At 35.8% G+C, this 20692-nt stretch overlaps 1 protein-coding gene across 1 annotated transcript in view; it reads left to right on the forward strand.

Annotated features, from left to right (window-relative positions):
- Positions 1-3372: 3372 nt before the first annotated feature.
- The window catches only part of LOC149806599 (receptor-type tyrosine-protein phosphatase epsilon-like), a 124069-nt gene continuing 106749 nt past the window's right edge, over positions 3373-20692 (forward strand). Inside the window, exon 1 of the mRNA XM_089955358.1 lies at positions 3373-3593. Within this exon, the coding sequence (XP_089811484.1) occupies positions 3521-3593 (73 nt within the window). The 5' untranslated portion in view covers positions 3373-3520. The remainder of the gene's footprint in view (positions 3594-20692) is intronic.

Genomic DNA, 20692 nt, shown 5'->3' on the forward strand with positions numbered 1-20692 from the left:
TTTTAAAAGAAGAACATAGGAAACAGAATTGTTCTCTTCTACCACCTTATATACACTCCCACGACTCTACTATGACTCTAAGTCGCAATACATCCTACGTGGCATATTTCACAATATATCCACAAGTGTTATGCACCGCAACATAACCCAAATGACTTAATCATGTGACGGGAAATTATCCCAAATGTGTCATATAGTTCAATATATAGAACACGAAAACAAATAATTTGTTTTTTGCTCATTGCAATGTACAGTCATGGACCAACACCTGCAGAGAACAGTATATTCTTGCCTTTTTCATTGGTTAGTAAATGTTGTGTTTGATCACTCTACCGGCGTATTGGATAGTAAGTGCGGGTGTTTGGTCAGTACGAAAAGCTCGGCATTAGGAAATATGGCTTCCCCATGAGTGTTGATATTTGGTATAATTCTGATATATACTGTCCCCGAGGGGAAGACGATTTAGATCCCAAGGTGGGAATTTAAAAACAAAATGTTACGTGGTACGTTAAATCTAGAGTTGTGGGTGGTCATGATAAGGACCGTTGAGTGTTTTTTTGTGTTTTTTTTGACAAGATCATAATTTTTAAAAATGTTTTTTCTTCATTTTTTGGGAGGGTGCTATTACCCGGTTGATCTTTTCAGACCATTTGGGGAGGCCGTCCTTTCCTACTTGTAAATGTTTGCTATATTGTGTGTTTTATTTACAACTTTTTTGTGACTATTTTGATTTGTTTGGTATATTTATGTTTTTAATTTTTTTTTAAATATATATTCGAAACATTCATCAATCTCTATAAAAGAAAACTTCTTCTGCCATCCTTTCTTCTTCTTGTTCTTTCTGCTGTTTCCTTTTTTCTCTCCTCCTGATTATTTCCCTTTCTCTTGTTAAATCTGTAGTTATTTATTTTATTTATTGGTGATGCAGGTATCTGTTTTTCCATTTGTTTGTTGAGAACTATATTCGGAACTACTTTTGTTCACCTCAATCGGAACATTGCTCAGCTACGTCTTTCACTTCGAGAAATATCCTCAGATGAGGTTGTAGAAACATACATAAATTTGATGCGTCTGGCAGCTCGCCTCCAGTGCACCAGATATGTTGCCCCAAAAAAGGGTCAATATTCGTCAGATTATAACGTCATGATATTGCGTTTCGACTTTTCAGAAAAGGCCTAGGCCATTCCCTTTTCCGTTCACAGGACACATTGGACACAGTCACAACAGCTACACTCGGGTCAATACTCATGAATGTATTCCTAATCTATTTTAGGGCATTGTTTTCTCTCTCATTGTGCTGGTAATGCATCAGTTAGATTTAGGCATTTTTGGTGTTGATAAATTAAGGAGATTGTTTATTCTTTCGAATATAACGATTTTGCTGCGGTTGTATGTGTGTATATTGGTCACAGTACAAAGTGAGTAACGATTTATTGTTGCTGGGCAGAAAGTGAAATAACTGACGCACTTTTTTTTTTTTTTTGTACAGTACAGGCTCTCAGAATAAAAAACGCTGGTTAACCTATGACAAAAACTTCACTTTCAATATACTTTAGATTAACACTATCTTTTATAGTCTGAATATACCTCCCTGTTTGTTTTTGTACCTCCTACCGACTTAAAAAACAAACAAAGCATATACGAGATAAAAACATTTACAGAACTTAGTCATTTCATTCATTGATATATAATTTCTAACTGAATGTGACCATGGTGGTCCTAATATGGTCACCTTCTGCGCGTTTCATGCTTAACGGACTTACCATACTAACATGGCCCTATATTGTGCACACTATCCGCGAGTATATTTTCCTCGGACAACACAGTGATGTAGTTCATCCTACTGCCGGATAATTCACTAAATTACTGTAAGGTCGAGAGTTGAGAGTTATAGCCTTTTTCACATTTGTAAATCGAAATTCCCCCACTTATTAAATCAAACCTGTAAGGCAAATGTGTAATCATTCTTTTCCTTAGCTTGATTTGACATTGTATATATTGGAAGAAGACGACGTAGTATTTACCTTCTATGACATACATGTGTAGTTGTGTGCTGAAAATGGACTTCTCCAAGAACTGGAAATGACCCATGAGCAAGCTTGTCTTTTTTTCCCCCGCTGATAACTTCTGTTTGGTATGAAAAGCGTAGACGATAATGGTGGTAGGGCCCCACCTCCGGTCATAATCAGGTTTGAAATGATAAATCAATGAATGAACTAAGTTCAGTGCATTTTTTTATTTATCTATTTATGCTTTTTGTTTTTAAATCAGTAGAGGGGTACTAACAAAAGGGGATGTATATTCAATCTATCGGATTTGGATGCATTGGGAAGTTCATTACGTACAGTCGCATGTATGAGCTATACAATTTATTTTATCCGAGTCCATATACTTCTGTATATAATAAGAAATGTAAATCAGCATGCCGCTATATTGAAATAGCGGATTTGCTCGTAACGGTTACTTAGGGTCGGGAACCAGACAATCTGAGTCCACTCTGAGCAATCGAAGCTAAGTAAATGCCTCTGCTATCTGGCGATAGACTATCAAATTTTGTATATTATCCGTAGTCCGATAAATCAACCCCACAAATCTGAATTGATACTGATGGACGATGTTATCACCCGAAAAATCAATAACATCACGGGTGAAGGGCTGATTTATCGTCCTATATTATCCCAACTCCGTGTACATGCCCATATGTTAAGAGTAACAAAAGAGTTTCAAGTACTTGGCCTCAGTACTTATTTTATTATCATAACTTGCTAAGAACACGATTGTAATTGAACTGAGTAAAAATAGCCTTTGTTAAAAATGTGTCAGCATGTGTTTTTGCAGAACATAGTTTGTGCTTTTCTGGAACACTTCAGTTTCGAAGGTGCATAATTTTTCATCGGGTCAAGCTCTTTAATTTTGGAGGTTATTAAATCATGGATGTAGTCCGTAATCCCACAATGCCCAGCAACCGTGACCAGTTTACATTCCCCCTCCCCTCCCCCAAAAAATGAACGTTTTAAGTTTGATCTGAGTCAACAATATCCACAATGTGGTAGTCTGGTTCCTGTTTCATATTCAATCTTCAACTCTGAGGTTAATCCTAGGCTATTTACGAAACAGTGATAGAGCAAGAAACTGTACATGCATGGAACTATTTTTCCATTCCGAACTTCCGGGTCAATTAAAGATATATCCGATTTTAGAAATAGCCAATGCTATCCGAATAAATTGCGGTTTCTGTTTCTAGTACGGACTGCTTCCTTATCTTGTTTACACAAATACATGTCGGGAACCAGGCTTCTTTTGAAGCCAATTTTTTTTGGTAAATTACTGCGCCGATATGCCTATGAAGCATATTTTTTTTTTTTTGTCTGCACAAATAACCGGTGGTTTGATCGGTATGAGGTTATTTGGCTAGAAAAGACAAGAGATGTTCCGATTGTGGTTAGAAAGTATTTCTCAGGGATGAGATTAAAGTGAAATCCTTCCCAGGTGGCGGTTTTATTTCGTCTAAAGATGGAATATGGCGAATAGAAGAACTCTGTTACTTTTTCTCTTGGTGGATTTACAAGTTTGCTTGTGTGTCGCACAGTCAGGTAAGTCATATTGTCTGTTCAGGAGCTGATATTGTTTAGATAGGTACTGTATCTGTTACTGTACTGTAATAACTTGTGACTGTCACCTCACTCAGCTTTCAGCCGAGTTGCGTAACTTGTTATTGTGTTTGTTTCTTGTGTACTTTTGACCATTCAGTGGAATAATTAGCGTATAATTTGTTGGCATTATGAAGCCTGAATTAGTAGAATAGACCTTTCCAAAATTTTCAGACTTATCAGAAATAAAAAAAAAACTTCACCTGCATAATATGAGCGAAATGTATTAAGTTCCAACTGCAGTGTTTGATTAAAGCTATTTACCAACATTCCTGGGATGAGTGAATAGCATCATATATTTGTCCCTGTCATCACTTGGCTTAAAAAATCAGAGTACAGTAATCCATTGCACCGGCGCCTGATCATGCAAGTTTGATACTAAAATGGGCCCAAACTATGAAATAATATGTTTGGAGTGATGACATCCAGTTTAAAACCCTTTGAGTACAGGGTCCCTTAGATAAGGAGCTAATTAAAGACCAGGTTTTTAACTCAGGAGATTGTTGTTTTACACTGGACACACCATTTCTTAATTATGTCTTGCAACTTTGTAAATTAGGTGTCATTTTAATGTAGATAAATTTGTTTTTTTTCAGTGAGCTCTCACACAACTACATATTGAGGATATAATATCGAGTTGCATATGTAGTAAGTTAAATGCCATGAAATGTCAGAATTATGTGATTTTCATCGGATCAAATATTGTTGTTACATTCTGCTGAGATCACTGGAATTTTCAATACTTTGCAGCATTATTGATACATTGGGACACCAAATGATACCCTGTCAAGTAGTCCTACAATGTAAGACATAGCACATGTTGTTTTTATTTTAGTGCTATGTCCTACTATCCAAATAATGACCTTGTATAGCGTGTTCCGATGTCGCTAACATTGGAATAAGTAGTCAAAGTTTCAGGAACATCTCACACACTTCGCAGCCTATATCGACACTCTTCCACTAATTTATGTGTAATTAATATACTTACTGTGCTGTCTTCATCCTGGTGGAATGAAAATATGATACTAGTAAATGGATGCATTTTCACGTTTCGTTGACATACATTTGAATTTGTTGCAATATGACGGTAGTGGATGTATGCTGAAGTAAGTTCAAGTAGGTTCATGTTGGGGATATGTTTCTTGAACAAAACGAACCGTTGCTTACAGTTCCAATAGGCATAATGTATTTTTTATTCATTTCATTAAAGAATAATATTTCAACTTAACCCGATTTCGGCATTCATCGCTTCCCAGCCAACTGAACTGTAGGCCAACAAAACCTGAAAACAGGTCCATTTCTTGTGAGAATTTGAATTTATTAGAGAAAAGACATCAGAGTAAGTAAAGTCTGACTAAAACATTACAACTTTACTTTGCAGAAAAGCGTTGTTAGTTTAGTTGTCAGTTGTGTGAAATATTCCTGAAAATTTGACTTTCATAACGATGTTAGTCGACATCAAAACACGCTACACAGCATCGTTACTTAGGCTGTGATACCTTGACGCCCACAACATAAATATCAGTGTCGAGGTCTTACATATAGAACTACCTGTTAAGCTGATTCATCTAAAATGTTGGAAGATTATTACATCATAGGACCAGCCAGCTGTCATCTCAACACTATGTGCTTTCTAAATAGGTTACAGTGGTATGATACTTGAAATGCTTGTTTCAGCTGTAAATTAGCATAATTTTTCATAATAAAAGTCATTACATACTTATATAAATGTCAGATGGTGTATTCACTTTACTGTGACATTGAATCAATCAAGCTTTCTGGTAACCTGGGGCAAGTGTAGCACTGACAAAAAAAATACCACACAATTTAGACTTTCTTTGGGTCTTAAAACTTGTCACAGGTCTGTCCCGGGCTCTCAGGCACCCAATCTTCTATGTCAATATGCATGAAATTCTCAAAGGACACACCATTTCTCCCTGTAATGTGTCCCAGTGATGCACTTGATTTCCCTCATAATGCTTTCTCATTTCATGTTTTGGTCAGCCATAGCCGATCTGCAGAATAGCTTAAAGCTTGATTTACATTTAAATAAGCATGAAATGGGTGGGATTTATTTTCAGTTAAGTACTTTGTGACAAATAAATAATGCCCAACTTAGGCTTTGGCAGTGTTTTAGAACTGCTGGCCAGGGCCTCTCAGTTGTAGATTGCTGCATGCCAATTTATATTCATTCCTTTAATTTATTATTTTTATTACATGCAATACAAAACCTTCAACTTGTTTGAAGATTAATTCATCTTTTCTATAGAGACCACTTTCTATCCCGCCTTTATTCTTTAGAGTTAACTCTTAAACATTTAACATACTTTACTAATTAAGATATGTGTATTTTTCATTCCTTTTTGTTTATTTTGATCTACATTTATGTATATGCGTGTATGGTACAGAGTAATGCCAGGTGTTGATTCATGTCTTTTGGTGGGAATGGGGATGCTGTTTTACATGCAGGGAAAATGACACTGCATTCTAAGTGATCCTTCTTGGATTGAAACTAACTGTTGATGATATTATTCTTACTTATTTATTTCTTTTTAGTGCTGTTTTATGGGTAAAAAAATAAATTTACTTGTATACTGTTGTAGCTTAACAGTCTCTTTACTGAAAAATATTTCTTTGAAGTGCGATATTAGTTCTGTTCTGATATAATTAAAATAATGAGCATGTGAAAGTGAGAGACTCCCATGTCTTTTCCAGGGACTCTAACATTCTGGACTCCTATTGTCAAGGAGTGAGAGTCCAGGACCCCTCATCCTGAAACTCTGTTAAGAGCCATGTTTATCTCATCAAGATGTGTCATTGATCACTGAACAGGACAATTTCTCTACATTAAAATAATGTCTAAAATTATCTCTGTAAATGTAAATGCAGATATCATTAAATAATCTTTACTTGCTATGAAACTGATTTCTCAGTTTAGTACACAACCATGTGCTTTCTTATTTATGTAAGAAACCATGTATGAGAAGGTTTTAACTTGTAACAATATTTGTTGTCATGGTTTTAAAGTTTGCATTGGGTACAAATGTACAAACCAGTATCTGCTTCCTTTGCAACACATTTTTGACTAACAATATTTTATTGACTTCCAAACAAAAAAAGCTGGTAAACTTAGAAGTGTCATGCATATATATCATCAACATTGTTACAAAAAGACACACTGTGTTTAGTTTGCATGAAAGACAAGTGTGCCCTATGAAACTAAATCTTGGTGGAATTTTGACTTTATGAAGCATAGTTGGAGGGGGGCATTTTCAGTGCTAGGATAAAGTTGAAAGATATTGTAATATTCTGTTTCTTCAGCATACTCCTAATTTACCTAGCTTAAAATTAATTGGATGCTCTGTGTATGGTATATTCCCTGTGCAAATTCACCCATTGGGCTATTCCACAGCAATGTTCAAAAGACAAACCCCCCCCCCCAAAAAAAAAACAATGGGCTATCCCACAGCAATGTTCAATAGACTCAAAACACCCCCAGTGGGCTGTCCCACAGCAATTTTCAAAATACTCAAGAAACCCCAATGGGAAATCCCACAGCAATGTTCAAAAGACTGAAAAACTTGTTGCACTTTATTTGTCAGTTTATTAAGTAGTCAGTGGAATGGTGGTTGTTTATCTCTGATGTAACAAGATAACCTGGTTGGATTTCAGATTTACAACAGAGCACTTTTGATGGTGATACAAATACAATGTTTAATGATGAATGACTTGAATGGGAAAAGAATTATGATTAATACTTGCAGATATAAGTTCCAGATATTGGACAAATTAACATAATCCACATGAACCTAATATTGCAACAAATGCAAATACAAATAAATGACCTTACACATTACAAGAACAAAGGTGAATGTTTTACAGTGATTTCACATGACAGAAAGAATGATGTGTTTTACTCAGATAGTAAAAAGACGTACTTTACTCATATAGTAAAACCGTATTCACTCAGCTAGTGAAAAAATGAGGTATTTTAACTTCAACTACATCTTTCACCCTTCCATTTCCTCCATTTCCATTCTCTGGTCTGCCTTCAAACTTCTGCCTCCATTATTCTATCATGTGACCTCTATAACATCTTTTTCCTACTTTGTCACCTTTGGGTGGCACTTGGTCCAACCCGAACAACTCCTAACAGCACTGAAAGCTTCTGTGTAAATAAAAAAGTGATGTGTAGTCTTTTGACCTAGATAATCTCGCACCCTCACAAACCTTTCATCAACATAATGGTGGTTAAAATCATTAGGTCATGCATACACTCACATCAGAATATTCCATACACGCTTGTACGATAAAATAAGGGTAATAATACAACGGTATAAATGAATCCTGATACATACATCAACAACTTATGTGACATGAGTACATGTTTTTTATTTTTGATATAGTAGCTACCAACATCACAGGTCAGACACATTCCTTACTTTGAAATCTTAAGAGTTACACACAGTGCTCAAATACAAATATGCTTATCCTTTAATATGTGTTCAGAAAGCCAACATGCCAAACTCTGTATAGTTCACAACTATGTATTTAAATTCAAAATTAAAACAAGTATAGGTTTTAAAATAACTCATTAATAAATGAAATAATTCAATATATTGCACACAGCAGCAAATTACACAGTTAATAACGATCAAAGGCAATAATCAACGTAATTCAAACCTGAATACTACTAATTTCTCTATAGAACTTTACAGTAGGTAAATAACTCAAATACCTAGGTGTGATTGTCTCAGATAAAGGTAACTTATACATACCAACATAATTCTAGTAATCAGTTTCTACATACTACATATAAACTAACAACTCTCAGTTGGTAGTGTTCAACAAATTCAGGCGAAGAATTCTTACTTTAAGAAGCTTTTCAAGTCTGAATTCCCTCTCTCCCTTTTATGAATGACGTGCATTTGGGGTATGTCTATTAGAATTCACTCCCTACCTTACTAGACCTCTGTATTGGTCAAAATCCTGGTAAATACAGAAGTGATTGTAAAATGACCTATAGAATAAGGGTCTGCTTTGGGCAGGTGCCCCCCCCCCCATATTTCCCTAACTCAACCCTGATTTGATCTGTGGTCTGCCTAGTTTCTCATGTGAATGTCAATTTCTTTCTCCCACGGCTAGGCCGCAGCTTGGTTGTGAATAAACAGCCCTTTCCGGTTTTACCAGTTACTTCGTCCCATTGAAGATAGCGACCCCTTTGTTCCCTCCAGTGTCGATTCAAGCCACAATCTTGCACAGCAAAGGTCAGTCTCTAATATCGTGGTGACATTCTCCATCCTAGGTAAATTGTTTACATGAGGGCTGTCTTCACAACATGACACCAGTCATAGACCTTTAGTGCTAATGGAATAGTCTATTGCCTGTCATCTGCCTCTCCATTAGCACAGGTTATCACAACTTGATTGGAAGAAACTTTTAAGACATATGTTCATCCCATTTGGTCATAAATGAAAGTGGTGCCACATAGAAATTCAGTATGGGTGCCATAGTAGCCAGCTTGATAATTTTGTTTTTGCGGGATGGTCATATCATTATGGGGTTTTCACTAAAAGATTTCCTCTGATCTCTGTTTGGTTCTCAATAAAATGTGGATAATCTGATGTCCAGTCTGACCACCACAACTGCCACCTTGAAAATCTTGCCATCAGTACTCCTCCTGAACGACTTCTTATCGTGTCTTGTTGGTTCTAAATGAAAATGGTACCAATCTGATGTCCACTATGGTCACCACAACAGCCATCGTGTAAATTTTGTTATTGCTACTCCAAATTATATGGTAATGTCAGCATGTGGTTTTCTCTTTTGTTTGGTCCCTAATGAAAATGATGCTAATCTGATGTACTATGTGGCTGTTACAGTGGACATCTTCATAGTCTAGATGGTTGGTCAGGTTAACATTGTGATTCCCAAAAGACTTCTTGTAATGTCTAGTTTGAACTAAACAAAAATGGTGCCAATCTAATTTAAATATGGCCACATCTTAAAATTCTTATCATTACTCCTCCAAAATGGTAAGTCATCAGTATGGGGTTTCAACCAGTAGAATTTTTATGATGCCTTGTTGGTCATAAATGAAAATGGATCCTAATTGGCATTCAGTATGTCCACGACAACAGTTGATTTTCAAAATCTTGTTTTTGCTGAGGAATATCAAAGATAGTTTCAACACTGTGCACTTAAAAGGAAGATATGGTCTTATTTTGATTTTCTGGAAATTCTTTTAAGCCTGTTGAGCATCAGTATCTTTGAGGGACTTTTGTTATAGTAGTCCCTTGCAATAATGAATGATGTAGGATCCAACTAAAGTGTTTGTAATAACAATGCTTTGGATAATATTAACAATTCTGTAGTTAAATTTATAGTTTTGGTTTAAAATTGAGCATTCCTTGTATTGGAAATTTTTAATAGCAGAATTCAGTATGGCAAGGGATCACTGTATGTCAATAGAACACTTAAATGTAATAAATGTAATTTGCAGCTGTGACTTTCGTGACCTTGAACAAGAGGCTCTTAAATAGGAGCACTTTAATGTATGGTTTTGTGCCAATTACATCCACTTTGTCATTGAAGGAAGTTTTCATTCTGACTTAGAAGTAATGATGTTCTTAAGAGGTTATGCTTAATTTAAGTCCCAACTCATTATAGAACATATCAAGGACAAGATGAGTGGGATTACTCAGTTCCATTGTAGTATGCTAGGGAAAATAAATTACACTGAAAATAAATTTTGCAGTTCTTTTGCAATCAATGTGTTTCATATAGTGGTATGTCAAAAATAGGGGAAGTAAAACATTCTAAACACTTTCGTTTACATATATAATTGATACAGATGTATACATTAATATTTACTCTGTACGTTTGCAGTCCTACACATACATTTATTTGTTATATATGCATATTATCATCTTTGGTTAGGGGAATTTAAATTACTTTCTTTTCTTGGGCCCCAATACTAGAATTATGTATGGTATGTAAGAATTTTAATTTATTTTCATGGGGGCCCTAATACTAGAATTATGTATGGTATATAAGAATTTTACCTTATTTTCATGGGCCCTAATACAAGTATTAAGTATGGTATGTAAGAATTTTACTTTATTTTCATGGGCCCTAATACTAGAATTATGTATGGTATGTAAGAATTTTACCTTATTTTCATGGGCCCTAATACAAGTATTATGTTTAGTAGCTATGAATTTTACCTTATTTTCATGGGCCCTAATACAAGCATTATGTTTAGTAGGTAAGAATTTTACCTTATTTGCATGGGCCCTAATACAAGTATTATGTTTAGGAGGTAAGAATTTTACCTTATTTTCATGGGCACTAATACAAGTATTATGTTTAGTAGGTAAGAATTTTACCTTATTTGCATGGGCCCTAATACAAGTATTATGTTTAGTAGGTAAGAATTTTACCTTATATGCATGGGCCCTGATACTAGTATTAAGTACGGTACGTAAGAATTTTTTTGTTTTGTGCACACTATGTTTTATACGACCACTTTTTCAGGGATCAGATTTGACTGACAACAGATGTCAAATTATTTTGAGGAGCGAGTTATTTTATTTGTTGCTATCGAAGCAGTACAAAATTTAATATCTGTGTACAGTGCTCAATGAAAAAACTTTAGACACATGTCCAGGGCTAGTGACTATCAAAAATCACAAACCTTTACTTAATTCTACAAGCCTGGACTCCAATTTCGATATGCCCAAAATTTTCCCCTTTTTTAATATTTTATGCTAAACAACATTGCAATTGCTGCACTTTATATATATTAATTCAACAGAGTTCAGTAGGGGATTTGAAGGTAATGCAAGTGTCATTAGTGTTCATCACTACACTGTTTAGACACTGGGTGTATGTGTACGTGTCAGTTTTAACGTAGCTTTAAGAATTTTTCAGTCACCTCGCTACAATGTCTGCAGTGTGGCAGTTTATAGTGATGTCTAGCACTGGGGCAACATGCTGCAGTCACTATACCATGACACCTGACACAATTGCTGTTACACCCTAATTAATCAGGCTTTAGACAAACATTCATGTGAGACTGCCTTGATCTCCTTAACTGATAAATGGCTTCACACACTTGACCAAGGTAGAATAATAGGATCTGTATTTGTAGATTTCAGGAAAGCTTTTGACGTGGTGGATCATGAAATCCTTTTGAAGAAACTGAAAATCTACCAATGCGATGAAAGCACAGTTGGATGGTTTACTTCATACTTAAGTGAGAGAACACAACATGTTTATAAAAACAATGTTCTGTCTGAACCTGGAACAATTACTGGTAGATATGGATGTACCACAAGGCTCAATTCTAGGTCCATTACTATTTATTTTATTTATTAATGACCTACTACTTTTACTAAGGGACGCAATGTCATCTGCAGATCTCTGTGCAGATGACACAACATTGTTAGACATCCAAGACACAAAGCATGAACTCAAAATTTCTTTACAGAATGCCCTAAACAAACTGGACAACAGGTGCACATGCAGTGGCATGGTGGTAAATACTGGTAAAACTAAAATATTACTATCTAAACATGCAGAAAAGAACAAATCTTGATAGGGATGAACTATGTCTGACATGGAAAGATAACAATTTGCAAATGGTCTGTCATGATTGACTACTTGGTGTTTTGGTAGATTTAGAAAACAGTAGCATTATTGTTTCCACATATGCATGCACAATTAAGTTACTATACAATATTGTGGTTCTTTTTGTGAATAAGAGCAAAATGAATACCTTTTTACACATGAAAAATTTTCATTTTGAAATTGAATATATGATGACTCTTGCATTGAGTTAGATAGGGCTGGGTAGAGTGTGTGGATTTGACTACAGCATATGTTGTGGGGATTATTTTGCACATCGGTTAGTAATGAAGATCAAATAAATTAAAACACACCATTCCCAGTATTGGCATATGATGACTTGTAGTGTTTTAATATTCAGTGGTGTAATCTTTGAGCAACAGAGATATGTGAACTCTTGTGCACTCTGCTACTTTACTTTTGTATTCCAGGTAAATCAGGTGTGTGTGTGTATATATATATATATATATATATATATATATATATATATATTGTAAGACTCAAATAAAATACCAGGGTATATGGGTTTGCATAGCCATGATTGGTTGTTAATGAAAGGTAACAGTTTAATATTTAACAAAAGATTCTTTTGAGAGTGTAAAATGATATTATGAGAGGATAGCATATATGTTGGATATGTGTGACCTTTGTCAACTTACATTGCATCTAAGCCAGAGCTGTGTGGCCTTTGTCATGCACATTTAGATAAAAGTTTGCGATTCATGATATTCTCCACACAGATACTTGCATTAACAATGTCTTACTGAGATCCACATAGTAGCTTGCATTATTGATGTGTCTGAGATCCACACAGTAACTTACATTAACATTGGGTCTTACTTAGATCCACACAGTAGCTTGCATTAACATTGGGCCTTACTGAGATTGCATTAACATTGGGTCTTACTGAAATCCACACAGTAGCTTGCATTAACAATGGGTCTTACTTAGATCCACACAGTAGCTTGCATTAACATTGGGTCCTACTGAGATCCACACAGTAACCTGCATTAACACTGGGTCTTACTGAGAGAATATCTTGAGTACTGTATAGTTAGAAATTTAAAGCTTTTGAATGTGAATAACATGGTGTTTCCAGTGGTTTGAATAAGAAAGGGGGGGGGGGGATGTCTTACAAAGTTACAAAGCATGAAAGCATTGTAGTACCCTATTATTACCACTGTTGTGGTTATATGACTCACTATCTATTCATCCAGTCAACTTCTCCAGTGACAAGTATGCAGTGTTAGCTGCCACAAAGAACAGAGCTATTGTGCGAGTTTATTGTTTGTAACATAAGTCTCCTTTGACCCTGATACCCATTATTTTCATTTTAGACAACTTGTGGGTGATAATTTGTTTACTGGGCCGTGTTTTTGAATCTTGTGTTTTTTTTTAATTATTATCCAGTAACCAGTGTAGTTCATTGGTCATAACACTAAGACAGGGCAGGGTGCTGGTTGCCTGTCAGAATATCTTAAACATGGTGTGCTAAGAGCACCTACTTTAAGGCATTTTACTATATCCTGTTGGTGCTTTTAAAAGTGATTTTCTGACTATTATTCAAAATAGCTTTACTAAATTTGAGACTAATTATAGATTGATTTTTCTTGTTAATTCATGTACGCCATATGAACATGTAGATGTGGATAAGACTTCACTGAATTGGTTTTGGTTTGGTGTTGAGTGTTGTTCAGCTTAGCAAGTGCTTTATTTAGTGCCAAGGTACTTTGAGTCAAGCTTCCCACTAAATAGCAGACCCAGACTGCTCTGATGCTAGGATTCAGTCTGCCACCCTTTCAGGTGCAAGTTTTTCCTGCTGAGCTACTGCAGTTTCTTCCTCTGTTAGTTACATCGTATAACAGGTCTGTGGATAAATTAGGCATATTCTACATACCTGCGCTCACAGGTGGCCAAGTGGTCTAAAGTGCTTGCCTTTGCCGATCACTGCCATCTCACCTCTGTCCACTTTGGTTCAAGCCCCCGGCTCAGCCACTGGGGGTATGTGAGAAAGCTTGTCAGTAACTTTTTGTGGTTTTTACTGGGGTTTTCCTGGAACATCATTTCAGTGACATAAGGAAGGCGCCTTCTTTTTTTCATAATCAGTGTCTGAAATAGATGAAATATTAAGACAATTGAACAGTTTTAATAATATAAATTCCTCTTGCTTTTCAATATAGGATGATGTCTTTTATCTTATATATATGTTTATATGTTCACAGATGACTGTGCACCATGTTCCTAATTTGAAACTATGATTTTTAGAATTACTTCATTCTTTAGTGTCTAGCCAAATTTATCACATCGTGTTGTATATACTGTATATATTATACATAACAGCTAGAAGGCCTCAAGGTAGACTAACTGATTTACCCTCAATTTATTATTATTGTATTATTATTACTTACAATAACTAAGAGCATTACAAGTACCCAATATGCTGTAGATAAGATAAAGTTTCTTAGAAAAGAATAATGTTACGTTATATATGAAAAACCATAAAATGCATGGAATATTTTAAAATCCTTCATGAAAGACCAATGTCAGCTGGGGCCCCGAGTGGCCGAATGGTCTAAAGCGCTCTCCGTTACAGATCACTGCCATCTCACCTCTGTCTGCGTGGGTTAGAGTCTAAGATTCGGCCAATGTGGGTATGTGAGAAAGCTTGCCAGTAGCTTCTCATGGGTTGATGGTTCTTCCTCCACCATTAATACTGGCCGCCATGTATAGCCTGTCGTGTGCTGAAAAATGGCATTAAACCCAACAACAACAACCAATGTCAGCTGATAAAAAGTCCTGTACAAAACAAAAGGCTTCATAGTTAGCTGTGGCTGGCGTGGGTCACATTAGAGATCTCTATCATATGTTCATAGATTATAGTCCAGCTGCTAGAAAAATCTCTGGTACTTACTATAACAACTATTTGTTGTCACTTAAACTGATGTTGTTGATGGCCACATAACAGAGCTACCCTACCATCCCTGTTGTTACATATGCAGATGGCTATAGCAAGCTTGTTCTCAGATTTTATCATTGGTTTAGTGTCCCATATTTTGCAGAGAAATGGAGTACATATAAATGGTGTTAAAATAATTACACAATGTGCACTGATGACCTACAAATTCCACTTCCTTTCATCACAATGGCAGTTAATATTAGTTTCACAACTTGAGAGGTCGCTGACCTTGAAATCAAGACACTAGATTTGGCATTGTTTTCTGGAACTGAGAGGGCATGGGAGAAGTAGACAGGAAATTACCTGTCAACTATGTGATGTATGGTCAAGGCTGGGTTTAAAAGAAGATTCTTTGCAAAGGAAGAAAGGAAACATTGTGAGGTTTTTCATTTGATATGGAGATTGTTCCCATCCAAGGAGTAGGAAATGCCTACATTGCAACCCAAAACAAAATTATCCAAGAGATTTAAACAAAGTGACATGCACTGCATGTTAGCACACATGAACATTTGACATTTCGCAAGAGTGATTTCTATATTATATGGTTTAATAGCACATCAGTACAATAATAGCTTTGTGGTTTTGAATAAAGTTTGTTTTGGGTTTAATGCCATATATCAGAACAAGGTAGGCTGGCTTTACATGGTGTTATGTATATTTAATTTGTATTATATGTTGGCTTTTCATATTGATTATGTTACATACATTTGTATTTTGTACTTCTCCTTTTCCAAAATCAAGTTCATTGTGTACCTAAGGACATTGATTTTGTACACAACATAATATATAGCTAATATTTCTCTGTGAGTATATGAGTATATATAAAGTATTAGGATCATTATCAATGAGGTAAATATGTTTATCTTAAACTTAGTCTCAGACATTGGAATTCCCGCTTGGAAAAGTCTGGTGTACCTGATGTTTCCCATGTTCTTTATTATAATTTTGGTAATAAACCTTGTCCTGTTGACAACTTATAATGTACTAGAAATGAACTTTGGACCCTTGTCCTGGTTCTATTTTGTGTCTTAGCATTTTGGAAAATGTTGTTTACTTGAGAAATTTCTCATTCTTGCCTTAAGATCTTCAAGCAGAATCAATCTTATTGTTATATTCGGGTTTTCACTTTGGTTGAGTTATTTGTTCAGCTAATTCACTGGAAGTACAAAGTGCTGATATTTTTGGATTGGAACATTAATTTGGAATTATAGTGAATTCAATGACAATTGTGGACTGTATTATTATGGTACATCAAAGGACTGATGGTACATCGTCACACTCCAGTCCATTGGGAGATTACAATGTTCAAGACTGCAAGCACATTGGCATATTCAGTAATGGTACTTATTTTTAATACTATTAGAATTCAGTTGGAACTTTATACATTTTTACTTGTGATAAAACTGTTTGGACTATTTAGGATTTAATTCACAATACTGTTAGTTCTTTTTAAATTGTCACTTTGAGTTCTAGGGAAATAAATTGTTTGTTGAATTTTAGAAAACTTGTTGGTTTTTGCTCTTTCTGTTACTTAGTTTATGACCATAGTCATACCAATGGCTGCTGGTAGAACTGGTGGAGGAAGAAACAGAAAAACTCCCATTAAGAACCACAAACCTAAGGGAAGTTACTGGCAAGCTTTCTCACACACCCACATTAGCCAAGCCCGAGACTCAAACCTATGCAGACATAGGTGACATAGCAGTGACCAGTAAAAGCAAACGCTTTAGAGCACTCAGTCATCTGGAGCCTTTTGAATAAAGATAATTATATATATATATATATATATATATATATATATATATATATATATATATATATATAATGTTAAATATATAAATATATTGGTAATATTAAATATATAAATATAAAATATATAAATGTAATGTTAAATATATAAATATAAAGGTAATGTTAAATATATAAATATAAAGAAATATAAAAAACAATGTTAGGAAGATAAACCCTTCCAAATAAATGTAAACAGAAAAGGTGAAGTTGTTCAAGTTTGTTTTTATAATAGCCACTTTCCTTCAGAATGTTAAAGATCTTCTCGGTTGATACATTATCATATAGTGTCCTATTGTGTTCAAAAAATAACTTCTGTCTCACAGGATGTAAGTCAGCATGCTTGCCAAGAATGTTTCACTGTTAGTGGACAATGGCATGGAGTGTATTTTGGTCAATGATCTAGGTCTCTGTCAATGAGAAAATGATTTTTTTTTTTTTTTGCACAAAAATGTCATTTCTCAAAGATGTACTTTCAGCAAAGTTTGTGGATGACATGCACATTTAATAAGAAAGAATCCTTTTGATTGGGGGGATCACAAGATCAAAGTTCAAGGTCATAGTAACTCAAAAGAAAAATGGATTTAACGTAATTACTTTAGTTATACCATGTACCTTGAGCAAAGTTTGTAGAGGGTTTGGACTTGTAGAACAGAAGAGGCCTTATTGATTTGGGGATCAAAAGGCCAAAGATCGAGGTCATGGTTCCGAAAGTAAAAGCTTGATTGACTAAAGTTTGTAGATGACATGCACTTAGAGGTTGTAAAAATATGAGTAGATTCAGGTGTCTAAAGGTCCAAGATCAAGGTCAAAGTAGAAGTAAATCAAGTACAAAAATATTGATTTCTGCACAGCAAGTTGAATTCATTGAGACCTATTAAATATCCATTGTCACCCATGCCCAACTAGATCCCACATTGAGTCCTGTTAAACATAGATTGGTCATGTAGTGCATCACTAGATCCCACACAGGCCTATTAAATATGAGGTGGGCATGTAGTGCATCACTAGATCCCACACTGAGGCCTATTAAACATGGGTTGGGCATTTAGTACATCACTAGATCCCACACAGGCCTGTTCAATATGAGGTGGGCATGTAGTGCATCACTAGATGCCAGACAGGTCTATTAAATATGAGGTGGGCATGTAGAGGCCTATTAAACATGGGTTGGGCATTTAGTACATCACTAGATTCCACAATGAGGCCTATTAAATATGGGTTCGTCATGTAGTGCATCGCTAGATCCCACACAGGCCTATTAAATATGAGGTGGGCATGTAGTGCATCACTAGATCCCACACTGAGGCCTATTAAACATGGGTTGGGCATTTAGTACATCACTAGATTCCACACTGAGGCCTATTAAACATGGGTTGGGCATTTAGTACATCACTAGATTCCACACTGAGGCCTATTAAACATGGGTTGGTCGTGTAGTGCATCACTAGATTCCACACAGGCCTATTAAATATGAGGTGGGCATGTAGTGCACTACTGTGCCTATATTGATTGCTATTAAACATGGGATGGGCATGTAGTGCACTATTATGCCTATATTGATTACTATTAAACATGGGATGGGCATGTAGTGCACTATTATGCCTATATTGATTACTATTAAACATGGGATGGGCATGTAGTGCACTATTATGCCTATATTGATTACTATTAAACATGGGATGGGCATGTAGTGCACTATTATGCCTATATTGATTACTATTAAACATGGGATGGGGATGTAGTGCACTACTAGTGCCTATATTGATTACTGTTAAACATAGGATAGGGATGTAGTTCACTAATGAGCATATATTGATTACTATTAAACGTAGGATGGGCATCAAAGACAGGGTGGGAAAGTAGTGCCTACATTGAGGACTACTATAAATATAGGGTGGGCATGTAGTGCCATACTGGAGCCTACATTGTTGTTGTTGTAGGGTTTAACACCATTTTTCAGCACACAATAGGCTATACATGGTGGCCAGTATTGATGGTGGAGGAAGAACCCGGGAAAACCGCAGAAAGAACCACCAACGCACATGAAGCTACTGGCTAAATTTTTCACATACCTACATTGACTGAATGAGACTCAAACCACGCAGACAGGTGAGATGGCAGTGATCCTTAACAGAGAGCGCTTTAGACCACTCGGCCACTCAGGGCCCCTAGAGCCTACATTGAGAACTATTAAACATAGTGTAGGCATGTAGTGCCCTACCATAGACTACATTGAAATGATCATATAGTGAGCTGTTCGTGATATTCTTGTTAAAATATTGCTGAACTATGAGCGAGCAGAGGTCTCGGAAACGCTTAATTACACGTATTTGGAAGCTAGTTTTTTTATCTTGGACACAGAAAATCACTCCGTACGCATGTAATAGGTGTGTGGCAAAATTCAAAGACTTTCCAGTCCTGTTTCAGCCATGTGCTTTGTGGGGGAAAATGTGTTGATCAGTTAGCTGTGCAGATATTTACAATGACAGAATTCAGTGACTGAAAGACCCCTTGATGTACATACATGTTGCCATTATAAGAGTACATCAAAAAGAACATGATGCAATAGCTGGGCAGCAAGTTCAAACTGGTGGCTGGGTGGGAAAATGTACTGATATTTACAGTAATTGAATTCACAGGCAGAAAGACACAGATAATATTAATAATAATAATGAGGACTTTGTATAGCGCCTAATCTTTAGAAGCTCTAAGCGCTTTACAACATTAAACAACACCTGGAAGATAAGAAACATAATAATATTATTACAATAACAAACATCATGAAATTAAAAAAACATTAAAAAATAAAAAACATGCTGAGAATATTTCAGGTATGAAACATTATTAGGTCTTTAAGTTTGTTCTTGCAGTCGAAATAAGTGAGTTTTGAGAGCCTTCTTGAATGTGATCACTGTGTCTTTGTGTCTAAGTTCAGTGGGCAATTCATTCCACGTTGCTGGGCCCTAGTATGTAAAAGAACACTGTCCATATGACTTTGTTTTCATAGTGGGAATAATGAGTATACGATTGTCAGAAGAGGAGCGTAAGTATCTTGCTGGTGTGTACACATGGGTGAGGTCAGATAGGTATGTTGGTCTAGAGTCCGACAGTGAAATATTGCACAGAGAACAAATTTTTTGTTTGATTCTTGATCGAATGGACCACAGAGCAGCGGGGAGGTGTACATGTGGTCATTGTTAAAAGTACATCAAATAAACAACCTTAGCTTTCGTTATTGTGTTCATTTCTGAATGTAGCGGAAAAAGCAGCACACATGACCTCAGAATCAAGACATGCTGATACTTAGAAAAAATGCCATTCGTAAATTTGGATAAGTATTTTGGGATTAAATGGCAAACTTACAAAGATTGTAACGAGATTCAGAAGAGTGCTAAAGCTGCTAGTATTGATAGTTCAGATGGGACATTTGCTAAGTATAAGAAGTATGTGATGCTTAGCTTAGTGTTTGGAATAAGTCCTTACTTGGATTGACTAAATTCAGTCTCACTCTGATGGACGAACAAGAGCTATGACCGTGTTATAAAGAATGTAGAAATTAAATTAAATTTCAACCAGTAGTTATTCTAATTTTCATAGTTTTTTTGGGGAGGGCCATGGGTCACGCTACTAGGTGAAGTGGGTGACTAAGTCGCCTAAAAATGTAAGC

The sequence above is a fragment of the Sinohyriopsis cumingii genome, chromosome 1 (genome assembly GCF_028554795.1).
Source record: "Sinohyriopsis cumingii isolate HCF-2022 chromosome 1, ASM2855479v2, whole genome shotgun sequence".
In the NCBI taxonomy this organism is placed as follows: Eukaryota; Metazoa; Mollusca; class Bivalvia; order Unionida; family Unionidae; genus Sinohyriopsis; species Sinohyriopsis cumingii.